Source organism: Trachinotus anak, unplaced genomic scaffold (assembly GCF_046630095.1).
Source record: "Trachinotus anak isolate AG129_WGS33_773 ecotype Australia unplaced genomic scaffold, CSIRO_AGI_Tana_v1 ptg000015l, whole genome shotgun sequence".
Lineage (NCBI taxonomy): Eukaryota > Metazoa > Chordata > Actinopteri > Carangiformes > Carangidae > Trachinotus > Trachinotus anak.
The window spans coordinates 16612148-16637339 of NW_027273866.1; the positions used below are offsets into that span (position 1 = coordinate 16612148).

The 25192-nt window shown below is 44.8% G+C and overlaps 1 protein-coding gene across 2 annotated transcripts in view; it reads right to left on the reverse strand.

The window, feature by feature from the left end:
* The window catches only part of prkd1 (protein kinase D1), a 39087-nt gene that overhangs the window by 2498 nt on the left and 11397 nt on the right, over positions 1–25192 (reverse strand). Inside the window, exons 2-19 of one of the 2 annotated variants that reach the window (XM_071498507.1) lie at positions 23345–23483; positions 17466–17597; positions 17171–17340; positions 16989–17012; positions 16471–16681; positions 15746–15823; positions 15435–15636; positions 15216–15339; positions 13404–13481; positions 12574–12741; positions 11543–11654; positions 9876–9928; positions 6798–6870; positions 5936–6042; positions 5414–5575; positions 5085–5183; positions 2250–2410; positions 2064–2170 (exon numbers count right to left, since the gene is read on the reverse strand). In XM_071498507.1, the coding sequence (XP_071354608.1) occupies positions 2064–2170; positions 2250–2410; positions 5085–5183; positions 5414–5575; positions 5936–6042; positions 6798–6870; positions 9876–9928; positions 11543–11654; positions 12574–12741; positions 13404–13481; positions 15216–15339; positions 15435–15636; positions 15746–15823; positions 16471–16681; positions 16989–17012; positions 17171–17340; positions 17466–17597; positions 23345–23459 (2176 nt within the window). In that variant the 5' untranslated portion in view covers positions 23460–23483. Of the gene's footprint in view, positions 1–2063; positions 2171–2249; positions 2411–5084; positions 5184–5413; positions 5576–5935; positions 6043–6797; positions 6871–9875; positions 9929–11542; positions 11655–12573; positions 12742–13403; positions 13482–15215; positions 15340–15434; positions 15637–15745; positions 15824–16470; positions 16682–16988; positions 17013–17170; positions 17341–17465; positions 17598–18069; positions 18164–23344; positions 23484–25192 lie in introns of those variants that run through there. The other variant, XM_071498508.1, reaches the window with a different exon arrangement.

Sequence of the window (25192 nt, forward strand, 5' to 3'; positions counted from 1 at the left end):
GGGGAGAAGAAGTGATGAAGGAGAAAATGTTGAGGTAAAGCAAGGAGGGGGGAGGATGTGGGGTCGAGGCCACCCCTGTGGTGAGGGGCAGTCGGGGCTAATGAGCAAAGCTAACATGATGTTAACATTTCTTCAGGGGTCAGTGGTTTGAACAGCTCCGGCACCCCGGCCCCTCAGGTCTATAGGGGCCTCCATCGCTCGGCATTATGCACATGAATGGACCACCACATGAATAGATAGCCCCCCCCACCCCCCCCGCCTTCAAATCTGTCTAACCGCCTGGACTCTGAAATATTCCTCCCCTCCCACACGTCTCTGCTCCAGCGGCTCATTCCTCTCAGGGAGTCACATGACCCACCTTTAATCTGCAGTGTCCTCTTTTTATTTTTTTTTTTTGGTTTTGCACTGGGGCCGAAGGTTGGCGACGTCAGTCGATCTAACAGTGTAGCTCACAGCATATCTGCACGTCTTAACTTCTGTTTCTTCACAAAAGGCTTTTAAAGGTCTCTGCAGTTCAATTTACAAAGGTCCTACATATTATCTTCAGCCTTCCACAGGCAGTTATGTTACTTATAAGACTCTTTGTCTGTAATTTCAGCAGAAACTGTCAGAAACTGTTGTTCCAGCTGTGTGAAACACAGCTGCTGGGGAGCCAGAGAGCAGAGGGATGGTTTTTCCAGTGGCGGCTCCTTCAGCTGGTCACAGAAGAGGAGCAAGAGATCTGCAGGAGGTCGGCAGTGAAGAGTTCCATTGCTGCTTCCACTCTGCCGTTTCTCAGACCTTGACTTGCTCAGACGGCAGCAAAACAACATGCACCACCTTCACTTGTTGGCTGGGGAGGGACACCAGGGAGCGTCAGCTGTGCCCCTCCCCTCCTTAACCTGGGAGCTGGGAGTCCAGGAGAGAAAATGTGATGTTTGTCATCACAGCGTGACGATGCATACGTGCAAACTTGAATCGTGTTAGCGTGTGGGCTGGAGACAAGTTCGGTCCTACAGCAGAGGTCCTTTAAAGAGTCCTCTTGAAGTGATCTTTGAAAACGCAGATCTGTTGGCGCACTGAGTGTCTATCCTCCTGCGGCCGACAGAAACCACTCGCATTTATTCTGAAGTCGCTGTGGCAGGATGAGGAGGTGGAGGGAAGGTTAAGGGCTCTTCAGGGATCCGGCCAAGGAGCGAGCAAGCGAGTGAGTCAGGCTGATTTTAAATCTGTCTCGTGGTCAACACACACGGTGGATGCATTTAGAGACAATGATGACAACAACATGAGTCACGCAGCAGCGGAGAGCGGCTCAAACTGACTCCGAGAACGTGTCGGACTTATCACACAGCTGATGTTTGAGGACAGAAAAGAACGATGGAGTCACAGAAAGGTGAAACAAACCGTCCGACAAGCTTTTGGTAGAAGAAGGCTGACAACCATCTCCAGCAAATTACATCCCAACACATACATACATATATATATATATATATATATATATATATATATATATATATAAACAATACATCCTGAATATGATCAAAACCGGGACACGTGTGTGTGTGTGTGTGTGTGTGTGTGTGTGTGTGTGTGTGTAAACACACCAACAACTGTTTGATGCTATGAGTTGATTTCAGTTTAAAGGTCTTTAAATGTAGTAAAATAGTATTTTCCCTGTCACTGGCAGTGATGTCACTTATAAAAGGTTTCTGTCTGGTCAGATTCATATGTGGAGCTGAGAGATGAGTTATTTTCTGATTGGTTGATTCCCTGCTGCTTATTCAGGTCCAGGTTGTGTTTATTGGTTAAATGTTGATATTGTTGGGAGTCACTGTCGTGTACTGCTGGAGTACAAACATCAGTAAATGTCTGCACCTGGTTTGTTACTTACAGCTCGACAGATATTAAATTTCATTCTACGTGGTTTGGACTCGTTAAACCCTGCAGGGAGAACCTGGTCTTTGATGTGATCCCCTCAGGATCCAGGTTCCTCCCTGCCTCAGTCTCAGTGGGCTGGAGAAGTCCAGCAGGGTCTCGTTGTGCTGCAGACCACAGGTGAGGTTGAGGTCTGTGATTTTACGCACCTTCCTGGGAGATTTTCTTCCAGGGGTGGGGAGGGTACATGAAGGCAGCGTTCTGGATCTGATCGTTGATGTCTTCGTCTTCGTTGAAGGGGAACGTCCCGCTGAGGCTGCAGCCGAGGTGGAGACACACAAGTGATGTTAATGACAGAATGAACATCATGCTCTGTGTTCTGTGTTTCCTCCTACCTGACGTAGATGATGACGCCGACCGACCACATGTCCAGCGAGCGGTTGTAGCCTTTGTTCCTGAGCACCTCTGGAGCGAGATACGCCGGCGTGCCGACCACCGAGCGCCTGAACGACTTCTCACCGATGATCCGAGCGAAGCCAAAGTCACAAAGCTTCACCTGCAGCAGGAGGATAAAACACCTGTCACACAAAACCCTCCAGGTTTTCAGTTTACAATACGAACCAGGTCATGAATGTTTTTCCACGTTGGTCTGTCACAGCTGTGATTTGCTTCCTGGTTCATTTCTGCTGTAAAGGCTGTGAGCTCGTTTACAGCCCTCATGAGTATATTTCCTCCGTGGCAGCAAAACACGTCACAGGAGCCTTCAGAAGCTGATAAAACACAACAGCGGGCTATTTTCTGATTGATCCAATAAAAATATAGCAGATTCCAGGTAAACACTCAGAGAAACCAAATCCTGCAAGGTTGGATGGTGGGTCCAGGTGGGTGACTGCTTTGTTGTGACATCACAAAGTTCCAGAAGTCCTGACGGCTGGTTTTAAGGCTCAGGTTCTGAATACAGGCTGTGTGCATTTCTCTGTGGACTGAGGCTTTGATACTTTCACAGTATTAATATAGAACCTAGACCTGCTTTATAATCACAAACACATGGACATCTACCTTTAGACTGTGTGGAGCTTTAAATTGTTTATTGAAGTTTTTCCAAAAATTAACATTTGTCCGTCATGAGTCAATGAGATGAGACTGTCTACAGCAGCAACTACAAACATTCAAGAGCTTTGTAAAGGCAGCATAAGGCGATTAAAACATTCTGAGGCCAAACTTGTTGCTTTTGAAGACTTGCAGCTCTGCAGAGACTCTGAACTCCGTCCTGTCAGCTCTGCAGCAGCAGTAAGTGTTTGGATGGAAAGACGGGAGAGAGGACGAGTGTAATGAAGCTGCTGACAGTGAAGAGCGGTTGGCTGCTGTCTTTGCAGGATGACTCACACACACACGCAGGAGGAGGACGGACTGATCAGGGATACCTTGGCTCTGATCGCAGTCCTGTTGTGATGAATCAGTTCTCCTCAGCAGGCCCCTGCCATCGAATCTCCACTGCTGCATAACATTAGCCTGTCTCCCTATCCAGGCTGCACATGTCCCAGTGTGGGAGGACTGACCCTGTTTTTAAATGTTGATTATCGGGTGAACAACACAGAGTTTTGTGTTTCAGATTCTTGATTGACACATGATTGATGTACGAGAACATCTGGACCTCAACAAGCCACAGACACGTCCTGCTGTGGCAGCTCCAATGCTAACCTTAGCTCCGGTTGCTAAAACCAGAACGTCTTGCTTTTACATTGTTGCTGCTACACCTCACGCAGCATGTGAAGCCGACAGTTCTGGAGTCACTGGAAGGTGGATTTTTTTTCTCTTTCAGCAGAGCCAGGCTCGCAGCTTCCCTCTGCCTCCTACGCTAAGCTAAACATGTCCTAACAATCTCCACATCTCCACAAAACACCAGCGTTTAAAAAGACCCAAGGAAGACTGTGACAGGAGCCTGCAGGACAGAGCCCATCACTGCTGCCTCTGACAGGTGATGCAAACCAAGACCAAACACACACGCCGACAAAAACACACAACACACAGAGGAGAGTGGCAAACACAGGCAGGCGAACAAAAGCACACACAGACAGTCCATTAGCTGTCAGTGCAACTATTAGCAGCTTTCTACAGTTTTCAGTCTCCTCTCCAGAAATAGCTGTTTGTGGCAGACTAACTGTTATCTCTAATGATGCATCAGGCCGGCTGTTGATTTCTCACACACTTTACTTTCTGTGTGTCATCTGCACAGCCTGCTACTCTCAAATACCAGGAAACTAACTAAATGCTAATGTCGTCAAGAGGTTGATGGGATTTTCTGCGTTCACGTTCGCGAGTCATCAGATCGTGAATTCAGATGAATTCAGTTCAGATAACCAGCATACTCCAGCCATTAGGTAAAAAATACCTATTATTTTATTATCAGAGGTATAATGGTATGAGTATTTTCATAGTTTGTAATTAAACAAAGTGTTACATCTGATTCAGGTTCATAAAACTTTTTAAGATTAAAGAAAAAAGTCTGGATGTCCAGATTATGTAAACAAAGAAAGTCACGTCACAGAGAATCTAAATATGTGGTTAATATGATCAGTCAGTTCACTGATCAGCTAAAAAAGGACGACTAAAAAGACGAGTATTTAGATACTTGATTTGTCACTGTTTCCAGTTTCTCAAAATGTGAGAAATCACTGCTCCACAGTTTGTTCAGCTGCACAGAAAAGACGTTTGCTGTTGGAACCAGGTCAGATTTTCACCACATGGTTATCGAGGCCAAAAGAACTCACAGTAACATTATCATGACACCTATAGAAAACTATAATAATAATAATAATAATTAGCATTAAATGGGTGAAAAAGATTTAAATAACAATAACCTCAATGGAAGCCAGCTCAGTTCCTGCACATTCATGAAGGAATCAACGTTACTGGACAGAAAAAATACAGTGAACATCCTGCACGTTGTAAATCAGCTGGTCTCCACTTGGTAGTTGTTTGTTAGCTTAGCAAGCTAGCTACTGTGCCAACAGTTACACTTAATAATAATGAAAAGGCAAAAAGATGAACTGATGAACTAAAGATCCACAAAACATCAGCCATCACCACATCATCATGTTTATGCTCAATATTTCATTATTTTAATGTCACAGTTATTGTCAGTGTCAGTTTATCACAACACCTGTGAAAGGTGTAACACACACAGACACACACACAGAAACACACACACACACACACACACACTGTACCTGTGGAAATGAGTCTGCAGAAGCCAGCAGGACGTTTTCAGGTTTCAGGTCACAGTGGACAATGTTCTTGAAGTGGAGGTGACGCAAAGCCACGAGGATCTGACCACAACACACAGGAATACACAACACACACAGAACAAAGTACTTAGTGAAGGTTAACAGTCAGAACTCTAAAATGTCCTGAGGGGGTCGAAGAGCTGCAGACAGACGCTGCCCCCTGAAGTCACAGCTGTGCTTCTTTGTGGTTCGGTACAGAAAATATCAGACAGTTCACATGATGCATAAAAGATCCTGTTCCTCTGGTCTGGTGTGTGTGTCTGTCTGTGCACCTGTGTGACGAGGAACTTGGTGATCCTCTCAGGCAGCCGTCCCTTCTCACTGGACAGGATCATCTCCAGCATGTCTCCGTGGAGCTTCTCCATGACGACAAACACTCGCTCCGGCGTCTCAAACATGCAGTCCAGGTTGACCACGCCTGGGTGGTGCAGACTCTGCGAGTGGGGGGGGGTCAAACTATGAGCTGATGCAGGTATAATACCTGAGTAAATCTACTTGGCTACGTTGCTCGTGGCAACAACATGAATTTTTGGGTTTGTCTCGACACAGCCCCGGATGCATGGAGAGCTGAGGCTGCAGTGAATCACGTTTCCTCAGCAGTTAGAACCTGAAGTGCTCGATGTGCAGGTGTGTGTTGCAGCAGCAGCTTCTGCAGGTTGAGCAGCGCTGAAACATTACAGGATGTCACACCCCCACGGTGTTGCCACGGTAATGAAGTCGTTCACGACAGGAAGTCTCACTCACTGCCAACAGGCTCCTGAGCAGCACCGCTGTGTGTGTGTGTGTGTGTGTACCTGCAGGATGGCCACCTCGTTGCGCAGCTGACTCTCCTGTTTGGTGGGGAAGCGGAGTTTGTCGATGATCTTGATGGCGACGTCTCGGCCGGACTTCCTGTGTTTACCTGCGCGAAAACACAAACATACAAACATTTGATAGTAAAGAGATAATAAACTATTTTATACAATTATTAGGACAATTATTAGGACTTCATTTTTTAAATATTGCACAAAATACTGTCTTTTTTCCCTTTTATACAATTATATGTAAATGTCAGATTAAAATGACTGAGCTGCTGGTCCAGAGAACATGCAGCGATTTCAGGCCTTCAAACAGCATCAGGTCTGAAATATATGGAAGCTCTGAAAGGCAAGATTTTGTTTTGTTTTTTTTATCTGTGAAAATAAGACCTGAGAGGCGAGTGAATTTTTTTTAATCGATATTTATTTTTTATTCTTATATCTAACCCTTATTTATTTTCTGGGAAGAAAAAAACTCACATTCACTTGCTCCTCATAGGTTGTTTTCACACATGAAAAAAAAAAACTTAATCCTGGGATAGAAACATGAAGTTACATTCGTTCTAAAATGTTTTTTATATGTCATTTTAGCAAAAATAGGTTGAAAAGTTCCCAGTATTACTGTTCCAAAACTATGACTATGAATGAGACATTTTCTAATTGGTTAATCCATCATCCATTCATCCATTCATCCATTCATGATTACTGGTCTCATCATCCCAACCAGTTTTTCATCCTTCAGCCTGAAACAGGGATTAAAAAGCTCTTTAGAAGTCTGTAACCTTTGCCCCCTGCAGAGACGCCCATGTGTCTGATGATGGCGTCTGTCTCTCTTCACTTCGTGCAGGTGTGCTCTCACCTCCATAGACGATGCCGAACTGTCCTGAGCCCAGAACCTCATCTGGGAAGATCTGGTACACGGAGTTGATGTCCTGACAAACACAACAACACAAGTTTACAACAGTCGCACAATTTGGTTGAGGTGAAGTGTAAAGTGCAGGCTCCAGTTTAAGGGGAGGTCACTGAGGGAGACATCGAACCCTCGGGCAGGTGGAGCTGAGGTTAGAGGTCCAAAGGTCCTGGACCCCAACCAGGGCACCCTTAGAATCACCCAGGAGGACCCCACCCTGCAGTCAGACCGAGGCCCAGACTGCAGTTTTTCACTGAGTATCTGCAGGTGTTGAAAGGTCTGAATTTAGTTTCCTCACAAAAAGGTCACGGATGGTATATAAAGTCTTAAATTATAAACTCAGTAACATGTTCTCGTGTCTGTAGTTAGTAATGTTCAAGTTAAAAAATGTGTTGGATGTGATTCTCAGGAGACGTCACACACCTGTGAACTAAAAGAGAGGATCATCGCCTCTTCACCGCCGGCTGGCGAAATCTGTGATGAACATTTAACTAGAAAATCAATCTGGTTTATTTTGTTCATCAGGGTCCAGGTTAATTTAATGAATGATAATATTAGGAATCATCTCTAAATCCTGCTGAGAGCGATGTCAGTCGTCCGTAACTCTGTGATGAAGGTTTCTGTTGACTCATTTTGTGGATTTTAACTTTTCTTGATAGCATTTCGCTCTTTTCTTTACTGTTCTGTTCCCCCACAGTTTCGTTCGCATATTAGCTTGTAATTACTTTTTATGGTTGGTTGTTTGTCAGTGCTGGACCCTGTATGTGTCCAGTATTTACTGAAATTCTTTCTCTTGCTCCTCATAACCTTGTTTTCTTCCATTTCCCACAGATAATGAAATAACGCTGTAAACCATGGGCTGTGTAACAAGCTGTAACTCAGTCTTCTTATTGCAGTGCCTCAGTTTGCGGACTGAGCACAGCTGCATCCAGAGCACTGTGAGAACTGTGGGTCACGTGAAACAGTCAAAAAATTGGGAGTAAAACAATGGACACATCTCAGCCTTAACAGTCGCCATCTTGGCTACATAGCAGAGGAGGAGGGGCGTCTGATGACAGTGATCGTCGGCACCGATCCAGCCGACAGCATCGCTGGATTTCAGAGCTTTAAAGAGCATTTTTGGGGAAAAGATGTCAACTGTGGGAGAAATCAGCTGTGCAACCAAAACCAGGTTTAACCAGCAGACGTGTGGTTCATGCAGTGGAGCAAACATCATGATCTGATGCACTCACTCCGTTTTAAGACACAAATACTTGTGCAGGACGCAGCCTGAAGCTCTGATGGAAACCTGCCGCCGCCGCAGCAGAGGAAGGAGAGACAGGCTGACAGAAAGTGGGTCCAACAAAAAAGTGAATTGCATCAATTCATCACCTGGTGGAGGAGCTTTCAGGAAAGGTTTTTGTGGAGCAGAGCCTACTGTGCACCTCCCCGAGTGTAACTACACAGCGTCAGTGTTCTGCCACAGCTTTGACACCAAAACTGCAAAATATTTTCTCCTTCATTTGTCTGCAATCACGTCTCCCTTTTCTCCCCCGTTAGCTGACAGCCTAATATCACACCTCAAGCAAAGAGGACAGAAATACAATATTATAAACCTCCTCCCCCTTCCCCGAGCCCGCTGCCTAATTACCATCTGTCGCTATGGAAACCGTTTGGCTGAGTGAGTAATCACAGTAATCTCCATTTGAGGTGCTTGAAGACGTGCTCACCTTGGAGACGGCGAGGTGCACGTCTGCATGGAAATGGGACTTGATGTTCTCTGCAGTTACATTTGCATGAGGGGAGTTTGCAGACATTTGAGCTTTATGTAAATCTTTATGATGTAAATGTGTCTGAAACACCTCGACCTGCGCCAGGGAAATCTGTGACACGTCCTCGAAGCCTGAGGCTGAATGCAAGTGAATGAGAAGCAGAAAAGGATCAGCTGGAGGAGGAAGAGGAGGCAGAGGAGGAAGATGTTGATCATCATCTAAAACTGTGGGAGAGTTAAAGAGGAGAAGGTTCTCTCCAGCATCAGGGTCACATGCACCACAGCCCGATCAATATATTGGCCAATATTCACTCATTGCTGATATATTGATTGGTGGATAAACCAGAGCGCAGACTTAACAACATAAACCAGACGTCAGAGATAAAGCCAGATTAGATGATCTGGATCCAGTAACAAAGTACATTTACTTGAGTACTGTACCTCAGTATATTTATCCAGTATTTTGTACTTTACTGAGTATTACTTTTATTACAAACGTCTGACTTTTACTCCACTGCATTAAAGACAAATGTTGTACTTTTCTATATGAAGAACTCTTACTTTGAAGAAGCTTTTTTCTTTTATTTTGAAAACGTGACAGACCATTCACTGTGTCAGTGAAGTTTGTTAAAGATTCTTCAGCAGAGACCAGGACCTGATCTGAAGTCTGTGTTTGAGGCTTTAGAAATAAAGAACGATTCCTTTAGTTTGAAATGTTTGCTGTGTTTAACTCGACCAAACTTCATCACTGCCCCAAAAACACAGAAACTACAAATTCTCCTTTTGTTGATTCACTTGTGTTTTTCTACAGTCAGTCAGGAGCTTGTTTCACAGTCATCAGGTTCTGTGAATGTGGAACAAAACAACATGTGTTGACTTAAAAATGTAACTTTCACCTGTGTTGCAGATGTTTGACCAGATGTGAACTGTGTGTATTGTCATGTTATATCAGTCTGAGCTCTCTCCTGCTGCACCGGTGTCTTTATTGTCAGCTGGTTTTTACTTGGACTTGTTCATAGTTGCATTTGTCCAAGCAGCTGCCTCACTGCTGCGTTTCACACCTGCCTGTGAACTCGCAGGTTAGGAATGACAGGAGGTGAAGGGACACGTGACCCCTGAGATCCTGCTGTAAGGTGGTGCGTCTGTTACCTGGGACAAGGTGCAGAAGTCAGGGAATAAAAGTCCTGAGTGTGCAGTAAACACCACAGACTGTTAGGTGAGATTCAGTATGTCCAGTGTGTGTGTGTGTGTGTCTGTGTATGTGTGTGTTGTCTCACCACGTTCTCCTGGATCTGGCAGTTGGAGACAGAAATACTGATGGAAACTTCCTCTGTTGATGAGACACAAACATGATCAGAGTTAAAACATGAATCATCCTGAAAGAAAAGGTAAATAAATAAAGACTCATAATCAATAGATCTATATCAGATCTATATCAGATCTATATCAGGTGCAGAGCTGACTGATGAAACGTCAGCTTTACACACAGCTCCCTGTAGCTTGTGTTTCAGTATATCTACTGTGCATTAAGAAGAGATGTAAATGTGAAGTCTGTCGCCTTCTGGCAGTCGAGACCCAGGATTATTTTAGTGAACAGGTGAACACTCAGAGTCAGGGAAGGCACTGTGGCCAGAGTGAAGTGTTAGTCATGATCTGTTTGACGTCAGTGAAGGTCTAAAATATCTCTGATGGGTTGTGTGTGTGTGGGCGTCGGTGGCCCTGAGGGGATCTGAGTCTGTACGAGGATTCAGCAGCAACATGAACATTAATACCTGAGCAGGAAACGTGTGCGGAGCCCTTTCACAGCCTATAACAACATTTACATTTGTCCAGTTTCCTGATAGATTTTCACGGCTGCAGGGAGGGTGGAGCACGCCCCAGGTTCATATTAAAGTATAAAGCAAGACAGAGCAGTGTCTTTCTTCCCCTTTTATTTCTCCCCAAGCAGCTTCAAGGCTGGAAACATGGCTGACCCTGTCATATACAGCGGGGTTCAGATCCAGGCAGGAGCAAACCAGGGTGCCTGGTTAAAGCCCCTGCAGCCACCAGACGGAACCCAAGAGCACTATACTACTGTATACTATTACATCACATGTAAAACACTCTGGAGGTGCAGACGAATGATTTAACACACACTGTAAACTCAGCCTGATTCACTTGGTTTGCATACAAACTATGTTCTTCACTGGAATCTGGATAAAGTTCTGTGGGTTTGGCGGCAGAACATGTTTGTATTGACTGAGGCTACACACAGATGGAGTGTTATGTGTTACTGTAGGTCACACAAAAGATGACAAATCTCAACAATTCTGATGCAAACTCAAACTTCGTGTTGGTTAATTCACCTCCTGTTGTGAGACGAGGTCAAGACAGGAACTTGAAATTGCATAAAAAGATAACATCTATATGAACGTATGCTAAATGCAGAAGCAGTTCTGAAGGTAGTGGGTCGTGGACAAATACAGTATATAGAGTCAGGAGTCATCTGCATAGTGATTAAAATGAATGTTGTGTTGTTGTGTTGCTCCATACTCAATATTCATTCTTACTGTGATGAGAAGTTTTGAACTGAGACAATAACAAGGACACTTCACAGTTATGAGTGAGTCTAGTTTCGGGGTTTAACCTATGACCTTAACTCATGTTTCCAAGCTATTAAAATACTGGGATCAACAAAACAGGTGAAGGCAGTTTGCTGTCAACAGATGATATAAATTTATGTTTCAGCATTAACACAAAATGGTTCATGTTCTGCACAATTTAACCTAAAATTCATTTAACTGATGTGAACTTTTGACTTTCACAGTCAACAGTTTTAGGATGAGACAAACCTTTTAAAAACTAAATATAAAACACAAATAAAACATGAAAAGACAGATTAAAAGACAAATACTACGATTATTAGAAATGTGTGTACAGGTTTTAAACTGTGACGGTGTCTTACTGTGTCCACTGCGGTGAGAACTATGGGAAACTCCTGTGGAAACAGCCGGCATCAAAGCATGCTGGATGGCCATCTCCCACATCCGAGCTACATCCTGCCCCACACCACTGATCTGAAACCAGCCGGTAAAAACAGTTGTTACAGCACAGTTGACCTGGAGAACCAGGTGCAACCTTTTACTGATTTTTTTTTAGTAGAACAATGCCAGTAATTGCATTTGTGTTACAGAAAACTTTAAGGAATGTTAGGATGATACTGTCCTGTAAAAACCAAGCCCACAGGTCGTCTGTCAGCAGGTTACTATGACCCATCGTTAGGTTCTGTTGCTAGGCGACATCTAGTGGTCGTAGTAATGATGACAGGAGCAAAGGGAAAAGTGCGGTGACGTAGTTTATAGAGCGACAAAGTCCACGTCAGGAGGAGGTTGGGGTGGATGGATGGGTCAACAAAAGACAGGACAGAACACTGGTGCGTTCAGTGAAACATGTTGTTGTTGATGTAACCATGACAACAAAGATTGTCTAATGTTGAGGAAGTACTTATTTTAACCTCAACCTAACAAAGCCATGAACATTTGTAATTGTAACCATGGTGCTGCTGGTGTTTATTATTGTTACCATGACAACCAAGGTCCGGTACGCTCGCTGCCATAGAGGCGCTCTTTCAGCAGACACTGCTGTGGGTGGTATCAGAGGGTTGATGGGTGATCAGGTTGGAGAACTGGTTGGTGTGGACCAGGTTTTGGACATGCAGGATTAAAGTTTTGAATCTAGATGCTCCTTGAGAATTTATTTGTGACCTATAAAACATTTGGGCCATTTCATGAGAGGAGTCCATAATCATGAGAGGAAGTTTGCTCAGTTGTCGTGGAGATAGGCCACATGGTAACAACTGAACTAAGTATTAAATGAACATGATAACAAACATCTGTATATGGAGGAAGAGCCATGTGTCACAGACGTACACCATGTGTCTGTAGAGACTGTTTTTATCTAACCAGCTGTTTCTGAGTGAGGATCCCGTTAACTCACCAGAATGCTGCTGCTGCTCACAGACGACTCCGCCCTCTGCAGGTTCTCTCCCACGTAGTAAACCAGCGACGCCGTGGCGATCTCAAAGCAGTGAGGATTGGCTCCATCAGGAAGCAGAGAGAGGGTCTGAGCTGGTTCCAGAGACAAGATCTCTGACAGAGGGATCTCCTGCAGAGATTTTTTTAATATATAGAAGCGCTGTGACATTTTACTTTTGTCCTTTTATGTACTTTTTATGCTTTTTATGATTTTATTGTATATTGTGTTCTTATTCTGTTGATTTTATTGATCTAATGATTTTACTGTAAAGCACTTTGTTCACCTCGGGTTGTTGCACAGGGCTGTATAAATAAATGGTGATCGACCGACACAGTACACATAGAAAACAGATCATGGGAGTAAAGAAAACACTTGGCAGTTGGTGTTGCATGTCCGGCCAGATTCATTCATTTCTTTACTTTTACTTTTTGCTTTTGGTTGAATAATCACTGTGGCTGCTTGTGTTTCGACAACAAACAGACTTCAGTAGCTTTAGCTCAGACTGAACTGCTCCATATTTATACCTTAAATTATATTTCATCAGAACATGCATCTCTCCTCAAAGGCCTGTTACTGGAAAGAAATATATATTCAAACCTAAAATTAATTTCTGTACATTTGTTATGATGATTCATTCATTGTAATGTTTCCTGAAGCTAAAATCAGGATAAATCTGCAGATGTGAGTGGATTTCATGTAACTGCACAGACAAGAACCAAAAAGTTTAAATTATGAAAAGTTGATTTCGTTTATTTAGAGAGACTTGGTGAGAAAGGTGCAGCTCCTCTTACCTTGTAGTATTTACCTCCTGTGTCGTTCTGGAACAGTGTGATGCATTTACTGTCCAACCGCCAGTAATGTCTTTTCCTCTGAAACATAGAGATGAGGAGATGAGGAGGACACCAAAAAAAGGAGAGAAGAAAAAAGGAAAGAGGGAAACAGAGGTAAGGAAATATGAAAAGAGTGAAAAAGAGGGAAGAAGGAGAAAGGAAGAAGAAAAGAAATAAAAGTATCCAGACGGAAAAAGGAGCAGGAACAGAGAGAAAGGGGGAGAGAAAAGAGCGGAGTCGGCGTGAAGCAGAGAAACACGGACATCACAGTCAACTCTCACAGAGCTGAAACATCCAGAGCAGCAGCTCCTCAGACCAGAACTTCACCTGCTCCACCTGTGTTTAGGTCAGTCACAGCAACGTCTGAGCTCAGAGCTGCCAACAAACCCACACACAGAGCGCTTCCTCCTGTGTCTCTGATGAAAGCAGTTTTAGAAAAGAAGAAAAGAACCGACTGAAGTCCGGATTTAAACAAGTTTCAAGTCTCAAATTTAAACAAAAATCTGTTGTTTGACTATAAGAGGCTTGTTTTTATGATTAAAAATTATCCAAAGATGTTTGCAGCAGCTTTAAACCATCAGAGCAGCAGGAGTGGAGTTCTAGTGTGGAAATATCTGCAGTGGTGTCAGGGGAGGCAGCTGAGCTGGGTCTGGGACACTCTGTCCTGTTTCTGACCCATCTCATCCTTCACGGATGGATGAACAGTTCGGGGGCCTCCCCACCTCATCAACCTGCAGCCGAGCACAACTGAGGCTTCACTGCTTCTCTGCCCCCCACACCCTCTGAGTACCAGGGCAGAGCCATGAAAGTGAAACTAGAACAACTGACTTTCCTCAACAAGACAAATTCAGCAGTGAGTGAAGGTACACAGGTGCTGCAGGTAACCTCCAGCCAGCAGGAGTCTGATGTCAGAGGTAGGAGTGATGTCACAGAGTTGACCATGTTCCAATAAGATCATTATTATTGTTTCCTGCTTGTTGTGGTTATTGTGAACAATCCCAGTTGGTAACAATGCATTATGTGGCATTTGTTAGACAGCACCACTAATTTAATGAGACACAAATAAGACAGAAGAGCTAATAATCACAACATTTCAGCAGCTGTCAGTCATGTTGGAGAGCAGAGCAGCCATCTTGGATTTTTGAGGTCGGAGTCAGAAATGTGAGTGGAAACTCAGAAATTCACTGACCCCAGTGTGTGTGATGATGACTGATGACTGGGACTGAATTCACCTGAGCCGCCTGCTCTCTCCTCTGTCCACTGAGCCACAGTTCATCCACCATAATGGACACTCATGACATCACAGAGCCGCTTCTCTAATGCACTACAATGTGTTTAGACTGTCTCACTGTTATTTAGTCCTATAGTGATTCTCTTTACTGCACTTTGTATGAAGTTCATTGATAAATAAAAACTATTCATGGCTTTAATTGTGAGATCGTCCTCTCTCCACGCACAGAGCTGGATGTGTGGTTACTTCTGATATGACCAGTGAATCTGTGATGGTTTCTCTTTGTGAACATTTCCTATGTTTGGCTCCTGAACTTCAGTTAAACACAAAACACAGCAACACTTTTCACCGTGGGCGACAGTAACAAGTTGTTTCCTCAGTGCTGTGTTTTTACTTTTGCAGCCATCAGGTCATCGATGGTGAGAAACCAAACTGTTGATTCACTTCTGCTCCAACGAACAATTCAAGAGGATTTAAACTGAATTACTCAGACAGGTGAACAGGTGAACAGGTGAACAGGTAAACAGGTGACCACACCGTACCAGAGTGTCCTTGCTGGTGTAGTGGACCATCCAGCCCTCCTTCATCACGTTGCTACTCTTCCTCTTTGTGTGTTTGACAGACTGAACAACTCGCATCAGAGGGATGTTGTTACTGGTGGACGGGCTGCAGGGGGCGGAGCAAAGCACAACCTCAGGTCTACGTGAGTACGGTGTGTGTTTGTATTTGTGTGTGTGTGTGTGTGTGTGTGTGCGTTGTACCTGATGGCTCGGTTGGACTCGTCCAGGTCGGGGTCGTGCAGGTCACAGAGGTCACTAGGCCCCGCCTCCAGCAACAGACCCCCCTCTGATGTCAGTGCTTCGTCCATGTCGTCCAACAGGCCGCCGCCTCTGTCAACATCGTGGTCGTCCAGGCAACCCTCCACCATGACTACGTCTGACTCCGCCCCCGGGCTCAGGAGCTCTGTGCGTTGAGGTTTAAAGCAGAACTAGACTCAGGTTCATGTTTGTGTCGGTTTGTGTTGTGGTGACGCTGGTTCGGGTCGAGTGTGTTTTCATGTGCGGGAACTTGCCTCCATTTTTGGAAACTTCTCCCAGACAGTTGTTGGGCACTTTGGGAGCACATCGTTTGTGACAGTTAAATTTACAATCTGAGGGAGAAGGACAGAGGTGGTCAGGTCACAGTCCAACACTCTGCTGGTCACAACTTCACCTGCCTCCCTCTAAAGGTCATTTTTAAACAGCTGGTTTAAAACAGAGGCTCTGAGCCTCCCTTCTGATTGGCTGACTGTTTTCTGAGTGAGCCAATGAAAATACAGCAAATTTCAGGTAAACACTCAGAGAAACCAAATCCTGCAAGGTTGGATGGTGGGTCCAGGTGGGCGGGGCTTGAGACATGCCTGAGGGCGATTTGTTGTGACATCATAAAGTTCCAGAAGTCCTGACGGCTGGTTTTAAGGCTCAGTGTCTGAATACAGGCTGTGTGCATTTCTCTGTGGACTGAGGCTTTGATACTTTCACAGTATTAATATAGAACCTGGACCTGCTTTATAATCACAAACACATGGACACCTACCTTTAGACTGGATGGAGCTTTAACATTCTGGGCTGGAGAAATACGTTTTAATAACTTCTGATAAAATTTCTTGACCCCATTCCTGCTTCAGAGGATGATCCAATGAATGGACCACATCAGTCCTCAGGATGCTGTTAGTTCTGTCCATCTGGAGACTCCTCAGAGTCACCAAACATCTAAACGATGCTGTTAACAGGAAAGGTTATAGAGGAAGTTGCTCACCTTTACACTGCAGCCCCTGTCTGAAGAGGCCCTTCAGCAGCTTCTTGCAGTGCTGGCAGACGGTGGGTCGGGTGTACGAGTGGATGAGGAAGGTGTGGGGAACTTTGACCTTTGACAACAGGATCTTGTCCAGTTCGATGGGACGGCCAACGTAGGACTGAGAGCTGGAGCGACGCTCTCTGCCGGGGAAGTAATCTAACTGGTTCTTCTGCTGCGGAGGAAGCAGAGCATCATTCGACATGTTCAACCCAAAACAACTTGATTTACTGCAGTGGATTCATTTACAGGCAACTTGCTTTATCACTGATGTTTAGCTGGTTCCAGATCATTTTTGGTTTCCTGACAAAGCTGCAGGTAAACAGTCAGTTTCTGGATCCACGTCAGATTAAATTTTCTAACATGAACTTAAAAGAGGTCAAAAAGAATTCCCAGCTTCTACACCAGAGATCCCTTCAGGTTTGAATGCAGTCACCCTTCATTTTGTTTTTAGAGTATCATCATGAAGTGGTGGGACTTACCTCCATGCTGGGACTGACTGGAGACTGACCAATGGGAGAGAAGAAGAGGAAGAGAGAGTTAAAGTGGAGTCTGAATGTTCTTATGAAAGAAAATAAACTGACGTCTTATTTTGTGAGCCTCAGATTTGCACAAACTATATGAACCTTTGGAACAATGACAGGATGAGCTGCAGCCTACTGACCAGTAAAGCATCATCGGTGTAGTGGGGCGGCGAGGGCTCAGCAGAGAGGGGGCGGCCAATGTTGACCAGCCCCCCCGTCAGGGAGACGTTGGACGGGCGACGCCTCCTCACCCCGCTGCAGTTGTTCGGAATCTTAAAGGCACAACGCTTGTGGTAGTTCAGACCGCAGCCTGGAAGAGAGAGACAAGAGGAAACCTGATGCTGGAACTGTTGGTCAATCAACAGCTGTTCATCCTCAAAACATCATCAACATGTAAACACTCATCTCTGTCTCTGTCTCAGTCTCAGTCTGCACCTTCACATTTCAGTCCCTGCCGCACGAGTCCCCACAGCATCTCTCCACAGTGGTCGCAGAAGGCCGGGGCTCGGTACGAGTGGACGAACAGACAGTGTGGACGGATCTGGAAGTCCTCCACCGTGGCTGAAGCTGCAGAGCATGAACAGATGTTTGGGTACAAGTCAATTCAGCAGCCAGTCTCTGAGCCAGCTGTGGGCCAGAGGACAGTACAGTTCTTCAGAAACTGTGTCGTGCAGCTCAGCATTTTATCTGGTTCACCTTTATTCCTTGTGTTGCTCTTTATTTTATTCTGAAATGTCTGCACTTTAATAAATGCAGGACTTGCCACTTTTAATGAGCAGAAGATCTAAGTACTCTCAGTACTTCACCATGTGACAAATACAACTTTGAACTGTTGTTTAGTGGCAGCGTGGCTTATAGACACATAAAAAACAACAATATAATTATTTCTTCCACGACTGTAGAAAACTGACTCAGTGGTTTGTGGGTTAGAGCCTCTGCACTGATGGACCAGAGAAACATTTCAACACTTTGTCTTTTCCAAAGAGTTTCCACTCAGGCTTAAAGGCAACAACAACTATAACAAATATCAGTAACTCACTCAGATGATGCGTCTGATGCACAGTCATCAAACATCAGATCAACAAGCCGCAACAAAGACAGAGACTGAGCCAGACCTGATCCAGGCCTCTTATCAGTTCAGGTGCGGCCTGATAGGCTGAGGGGCTAAGTCCCGCCTTCCTGGGACTGGGCAGGAAGTAGGTTTTCAACCACGATAATATTGTATGTCGTGATATTGGGATTTGACTGAATCGAGATATCAAATTGCTTTTTTAGTTTTGGATATCGGCCAAGTCGATCACCAAGAAAGAAAATGTTCCACGGTGAGATTCATGTGTGAACAGTCGCTGACATAAATAAATAAATGTTCCATAAAAGACAATGAACATTTTCCAAACTCAAGACTTTCCAGTGAAACAACAGTCCAGTGTTTTCCAGGTCCAACCAGAGACTCTGTGGCTCTGCAGTGATTCCTGTTCCATTACAGCAGCTCAGCAACGAGCAGCTGCTGATCCTGGGTGACTCGGCTCGCAGCCAGAAAAACCATCTGAGCCCAAACATCCTCCAGCTGGTCCCACAAAGACCCAGTTGGGTACATACGGCAGCACCAACAGATCCTGCTGAGAAACCCACAACACAGAGGAAGGAATCAACTGGCCTGTGTGGGGAGTTAAAAGAGTTTTTTAAAAGAATGTCAGAATTACTAAACCAGCAATTTAGAAAATCCAACTGCTTCACCTTTGGTCCGGTCCCAGTTATTTCCCTTTGGAGAACAGTGATGCAGATGAACCGAGGACATTTAAACTCTCCAGTTTTTCTTGGTGATTTTAAAACAGAAGCTAAATGTTGTTTAAAGTTTTCACAGGCCTCAGTGGATGTATGCTGCACAGGTGTGTTCCCTTACAGAGCCTGATTGGACCTGTTCTCAGGACCGAGCGGGCGTGTGGACACTGGGCTTGATTAACATTTCTCCTCACACTCTGTCAGCGTTGCACCTGTTAAGGCGGGAAAATGTGCAGCTTTATCTGTCTGATTGGGACATTGTGATGGTGCTCAGGCTCTGCAGGTTTGCGTGTCCTGCCCTGGGCTGCTTGTGTTTGTGGGTCCCTTCAGGTCCTGGCAGGTGGAGATGAGACAAGACGACACAGTCACACATCCACTGACCAACAGACTGATGGACCTTTTCATAGGTTTAGTTGATGTCATTTGTTGTAATTAAATGTGATTGATTGATTGGTGACATCACATGTAGTGTTTTATCTGAAGTGTTGATCTCCATCAGAAGATATATTTGTGGTTCTGGGGTGAGGCTCTCAGTAGTGACTTTAAACCTCACATCCTTTTCCATAGAAATCAGTCCACAGTCTTGTTTTAAGTTACAAACCATTCACACATTGGCAATAAAAAAGTGATGAATACATGTTTATGAATTGACAGTCTTACCCTTTCAAAAAGTCTCAGTCATTTCCTAAAACAGCTGCTCACTGTGGTTTTTAACAAACAGGAGGAAACAGTGAATTTGTTGGGGACTATTTTCAGTGGCGGATTAATCCACGTTTGGTGCTCCAGTGAGTATTTGGGGCAGCAGGTGGGAGTGTGTGGGACGAATTCAGAATAAACAACAGTGTGTGTTGATGGTGACGAGGGAACATGTTGCTCAGAGCAGCACTGATGTGTTGTAAGAGTTTCTGGAAACAACAGAGCATCAGCCTGAGATACAGACAATACTCGTTAATAGAGACGTTCAGCGCTGGTTCAGAAAAATACAGAACATCCGAGTTTTCCTTCAACTCACCAGAGACGGGGGGGGGGGCAACAGAGAGAAGCAGTAATGAATGGGTTGTTAGGGGTATTTTGTAAATGTTTGGAGGTATGAGAGGCTGTAAGCGGGCGCAGATGGACTGAGTGTTTGTTTGGTTGGCCAGCAGGCTTGGCAAGGCATGATGGGTAGTTTGGGATATGGTTTTCACGTCATTCCTCTCTCTCTCTCTCTCTCTCTCTCTCTCTCTCTATGCATGTTATTTCTGAATCTCTCTCGCCTTTTCATTTTCTCTCTCTCTCTCACACACACACACACTTTCACACACACTCGCCCTGTGCTGTGGTCCTCCAGCAGAATACGGCTCTGATTAGACATTCTGCTGCAGGAAATTACCTCCATTTATTCAAATTATTGTTTATGCCTTTTGTTTGGAGGGCCAACATACGTTTGGAAGTCTGAACAAGCTCCCGAACTGTTATTATATGCTTCAGAAAATGACTCTGTGTGTGTGTGTGTGTGTGTGTGTGTGTGTGTGTGTGTGTGTGTGTGTGAGGGTTTCCTAGGTAGTCCTTGTCTGAATATAAATGCCTGTGTTTATGTGTGTGTTCTCTGTGCTGGAATTAGGAGCATTAAGAAGCACTCGCTGCTAGCTTGTTAACCCACAACCAGAAAACAAACACTGCGGGTGGAGAAAGTGTGAACCAGCAGTGGTGGAGCAGTCGGGTGTGGTGGTGTTCAGCTCAATAAACATGTGAAACTATAAACTAAATTTTTAATAGTGGGAGAAAATCCCCATGTTACCAGCTGGACTTCAGACTGTCTCTAAACCTGGACATGGACACTGGGTCTGAACAGTGAAGCCGATGCTGAAGAGCCTTAAAGCTGCGTTTTATCTACTGACCATCAGGGGGCGACTCCACTGGCTGTAAACAGAGTCTGATTGTATTGAAGTCTCTGTGAAAATGTCTCCACTTCTCTCTGATTTATTCCCTCAGTAAACGTTTCCCGATGAGTTTCTGTCTCAGTCTCAGTTTCGAGTCTTCTTCAACACAACATGATGTTCAGTTTTAAATTATGATCCATTTAGAGGAAAATAGACCATAAAGCAGGGGATGCATTAGGGCGGGGCTACTGTGTGATTGACAGACTGAACCTGACAATCAGGATAGAGGACTCCACCCCTCACTCCTCCTCAGCTCCACCTTCTCCTCCAAATATGGTTTCTTCTGGTTTCAAAAAACCAAGATGGCGACAGACACATTACAAACTGAAGCTTTCAAACAGCAGCTCACAACCCAGTGGGTGATGTCACAGTGGGCTGACACTTGGCTGAAGAGTTTCAGGACGACATCCATTAAATGTGCTTTGAATGAGCCTGAATGTCGGACTCTGGCTGACGAGATGTCTGTGTTTGCTTAGGTTTGTTTGATTTTTTTTTAATTAATTAATTACTAATGAATGAAAACAATATATCAGAAGGAAAGCTGAGCTGTGAAATCCCATCATCCTCTGGGTTTACTGTGGATTGTAAACAACCTGCACCAACATGCAGGCTGATTTAAATAAAACAGGAGGAAACAACAGAGTTTGTTAACTAGCTCCCTGGTTTAAATCACAGCCAATAAAACCTGTCTGAGTATTTCAGGAATCATCAGCATGTTTATTTTTACAGGTCGTTTGTGACCAATCAGCTCGCTTGGCTGGAGCTGCCTGTTACACCATACAAGGTTAATTTCCTGTTTGTTTCCTCCACACTTCGAGCTGTCACTGGGACTGGCAGAGAGCCGTTAACAAAAGTGTTTTTGACTGAGTGTCAGCATCCTGAGGAGGAGGAGGAGGAAAGGTAGAGGAGGTGGAGGAGGGGGAAGAAGAAGAGGAACGGATTAGTGAAAGACAGTGGAAGATTGTAAAAGATATGGAAATGAAAGAAGACCATAAAGAGCAGGGTGACGGCCCCTGGGGGCCTCTGTCTGTCTGCAGCTGATGAGCATATGTGGAACACCTGTGGCAGGTGTGTCGATGTCCCAGCTGCACGGACACACCTGAGTCTGAGTTTGGTTCTGTTGACTCGGCTTCAACCTTAGGTTTAGTTCTGCACCTCACAACATTGCATCCATACACGTCTTCACCATGTGAATTCTGAAAATACAAACTCAGCAGGTGGTGAGGAGACGACAGACGAGGATTGATGGAAAGATGATGGTGAAGGGAAGTAGTGTCAGTGAAGGTGACAAGGTAAAGGACAAAGACCCTGACATCTACCTTTATACAACGCGGGACCTTTGAGAGAACCACTCACACACACACACACACACACACACTGTAGTGGGTGGTGACAGAGAGGCAGGAAATTGGGAGCAGCAGTTGTCAGGCCATTAGCGTAGCATGGTGCGAACACCTGAGCCCTGAGCTGGACAGCAGCCAGAGCGACGAGCGTGACGGAGACAGGAAAATGTTCCACACATCTGGAGACTTTCACTGGTTTTCATTCAAAATGTGGAAGTTGAAGCTTTTTCTTTTTACCTGCTTAACCAACTAACCAGTGAGTCTGCACCTGGGACAGGACACGTTTTTATCCAGAATCCTCTTGTGTCTCAAGGTGACTGATTGTGTCTTGTTTTTCATTGATTTTGGTGACAGCAAGGTGAGACATCTTCACACACACACACACACACACACACACACACTCATCCATCCAGTGGGGTGAGGTCTGACCTGCTGAGCATTTGGCACCTTTACAGGATCAAATACACAACTCCCCACAGCTCAGACAAATACACACAAACACACAACTTAACTCTGAATACAACTCTGATTTCACACCTGATTTTCGTTCTCTTTGTGTGTCAGCGTGTCGTCCCATTCGGACCGGATTTATGCCTCCAGGGGAGGTGGGGGGATTTTAGCGTATGTGGGTGTTTTTCTCTCATTTAAACCTTTTTAATGGCTCAATGTGACAACAGATAAAAATATAATTCACAAATTAAAATTCACAAATTATCTGAATTAAAGCTACCAGGAGAGCAAGATCGTGCAAAAGCGACATAGCTGCTGTTATGTCAGCTATAGACAGTATTGATATTCTCATTTAATCAAACTGGCATCATTAAGAGTAGCTGAATTAGCTGTTAGCAGTATCTGTTCACAGTGAACATGTGGACGCACAGACAACTGTCACTGTTTCACTGTGACACTGAAGAAAACTTAAAAACATGAGGATTCTGAATGGAGTTCTGCAGCCTTTGTTTCCTCTGGTTTCTAAGTGGATTTCTGGAGGTTTATTCTGGAGGGACGTCAGTGATAATGACATCCTCAGGAAGTGGAGGTCACACTGAATCAACATGTGTTTTGTGTCCAGATGTTTCACCAGGTTTCATTCTGAAGAGGGTTCACGACTGTGGGACACTTAATGATATCGACACCCACATGGTGCCAAAACAGGTCACAGCAGCTTCTCGTTTAGTCATTTTGTTGTAATTTTTGTTTCACTCATTAATAACCATGCTAATGACCAGCCCCTCCCACCACTGACGTCACCATCAGCCCCTCTCACCTGACAGCACGGCCTCCACCAGGTCTCCCTCCTGGATCTGAGAAGCAGACCGCAGCAGCTGCAGCACGTTCTCCGACGTCTGGTCATGACGAAACAGCAGGATCTTCTCATACATCCCATAGAATCCACACTCTGGTAACTGAGAAGACAGAGAGCACAGGAGCTTCACCACACACACACACACAGTAACATTGCTCCCTGCAGATGTGTGTCTGCTGGCAGTGTGAAGGAGTCAGTTTCCTTTTTACTCAGGTTTACCCACGTTTAAAAAACCCACTTCTACCTGTGAACTCTGGTGTAAAAAGGTTCAAACCAGTTTCCATCCGACCCATAGGAGTGTCTGTGCCCCTAAAGCGGCAGGCGTATCGGACCTTGGTTGCCATGGTTACAATTATAAACACACAGACTGTATTTCCTTCGTCAGCATGGTTACTATAATAACAGTCATGTCTTGGTTAGGTTTAGGAAAAGATGGTGATTTGGGTTAAAATAAGTACTTCCTCAACATTAGATGATCTCTGTTGTCATGGTTACAATAACAACAGTGAGCGGTCATGGATAATAGAAGCAACATAAACTGCTCCTGTCACATGGGAATCGAACACCGCTCTCCTGGGTCATATTCATCCATCCACCCCAACCTCCTCCTGACGTGGACTCTGTCGCTCTATAAACTACGTCACCGCACTTTTCCCTTTGCTCCTGTCATCATCACTACGACCACTAGATGTCGCCTAGCAACAGAACCTAAAGATGGGTCATAATAACCTGCTGACAGACGACCTGTGACCTCACAGTGATACACTGACATCAAATGTGTGTCCTTGTATTTCAGTATAATGCAGGGTACATATTGTAGTAGTGTTTAAAGTTTCGTCCCATTATAACCTTTGCTTTGGTAAAATTGTATTTAATTGTGGTTAATTAAAGAGTTTGAATGTGAGACATGAGTGAAGATCAAGCAGAGAGACGCAGCTTTGATCATCAGATGAATAAATCAGATCACTGCTCATCAGGAAGTGACAGCGATGTCGAACAGAGCCGAGTCGTACGAGAACAGAATGGAACAGTGATGTGATAAATTTACAGAGTGAACTCATGTTCATGTCATGAACCTCGTTTAATTAACTGACGACTTCAGTCTGCGATGATCCAATCAAATGAATCCAGTAATGATCAACAGCAGCCTGACAGATGTGTGACACTATCTGGTAATGAAGTACATTCACAGGATTTATTACATTTCAAAAAATCCACCTTCACCTAAAGCTGAGCTGTTGTTCCACTGAAGGGCACAACACACACACACACACACACACACACAGACACACACACACACAGACAGACACACACACACACAGACAGACACACACACACGCACACACACACACGCATGCACACACACACAGACAGACACACACGCACGCACGCACACACACGCACGCACACACACGCACACACACACAGACACACACACACACACACAGACAGACACACACACACACACGCACACAGACAGACACACACACACACACACGCACACACACACAGACAGACACACACACACACACACACACACGCACACACACACACACAGGAGTGAAACCACAGGAAGTTAAAGGTGCACTTCGCTGTCATGTTGAGGATCGATGGCGCGCTACTGAAATGAGCAACACATCGACAAACTGCGGCGCACCACTGAGACTGCTATCGACCACACACACACACACACACACACACACACACACACACACACACACACACACACATTGAGAACCACCACATACACATGACACAGACAAACGTTAAAGCACACACAGGAAACCGGCCGTGCTTCAGTGAGCTGCT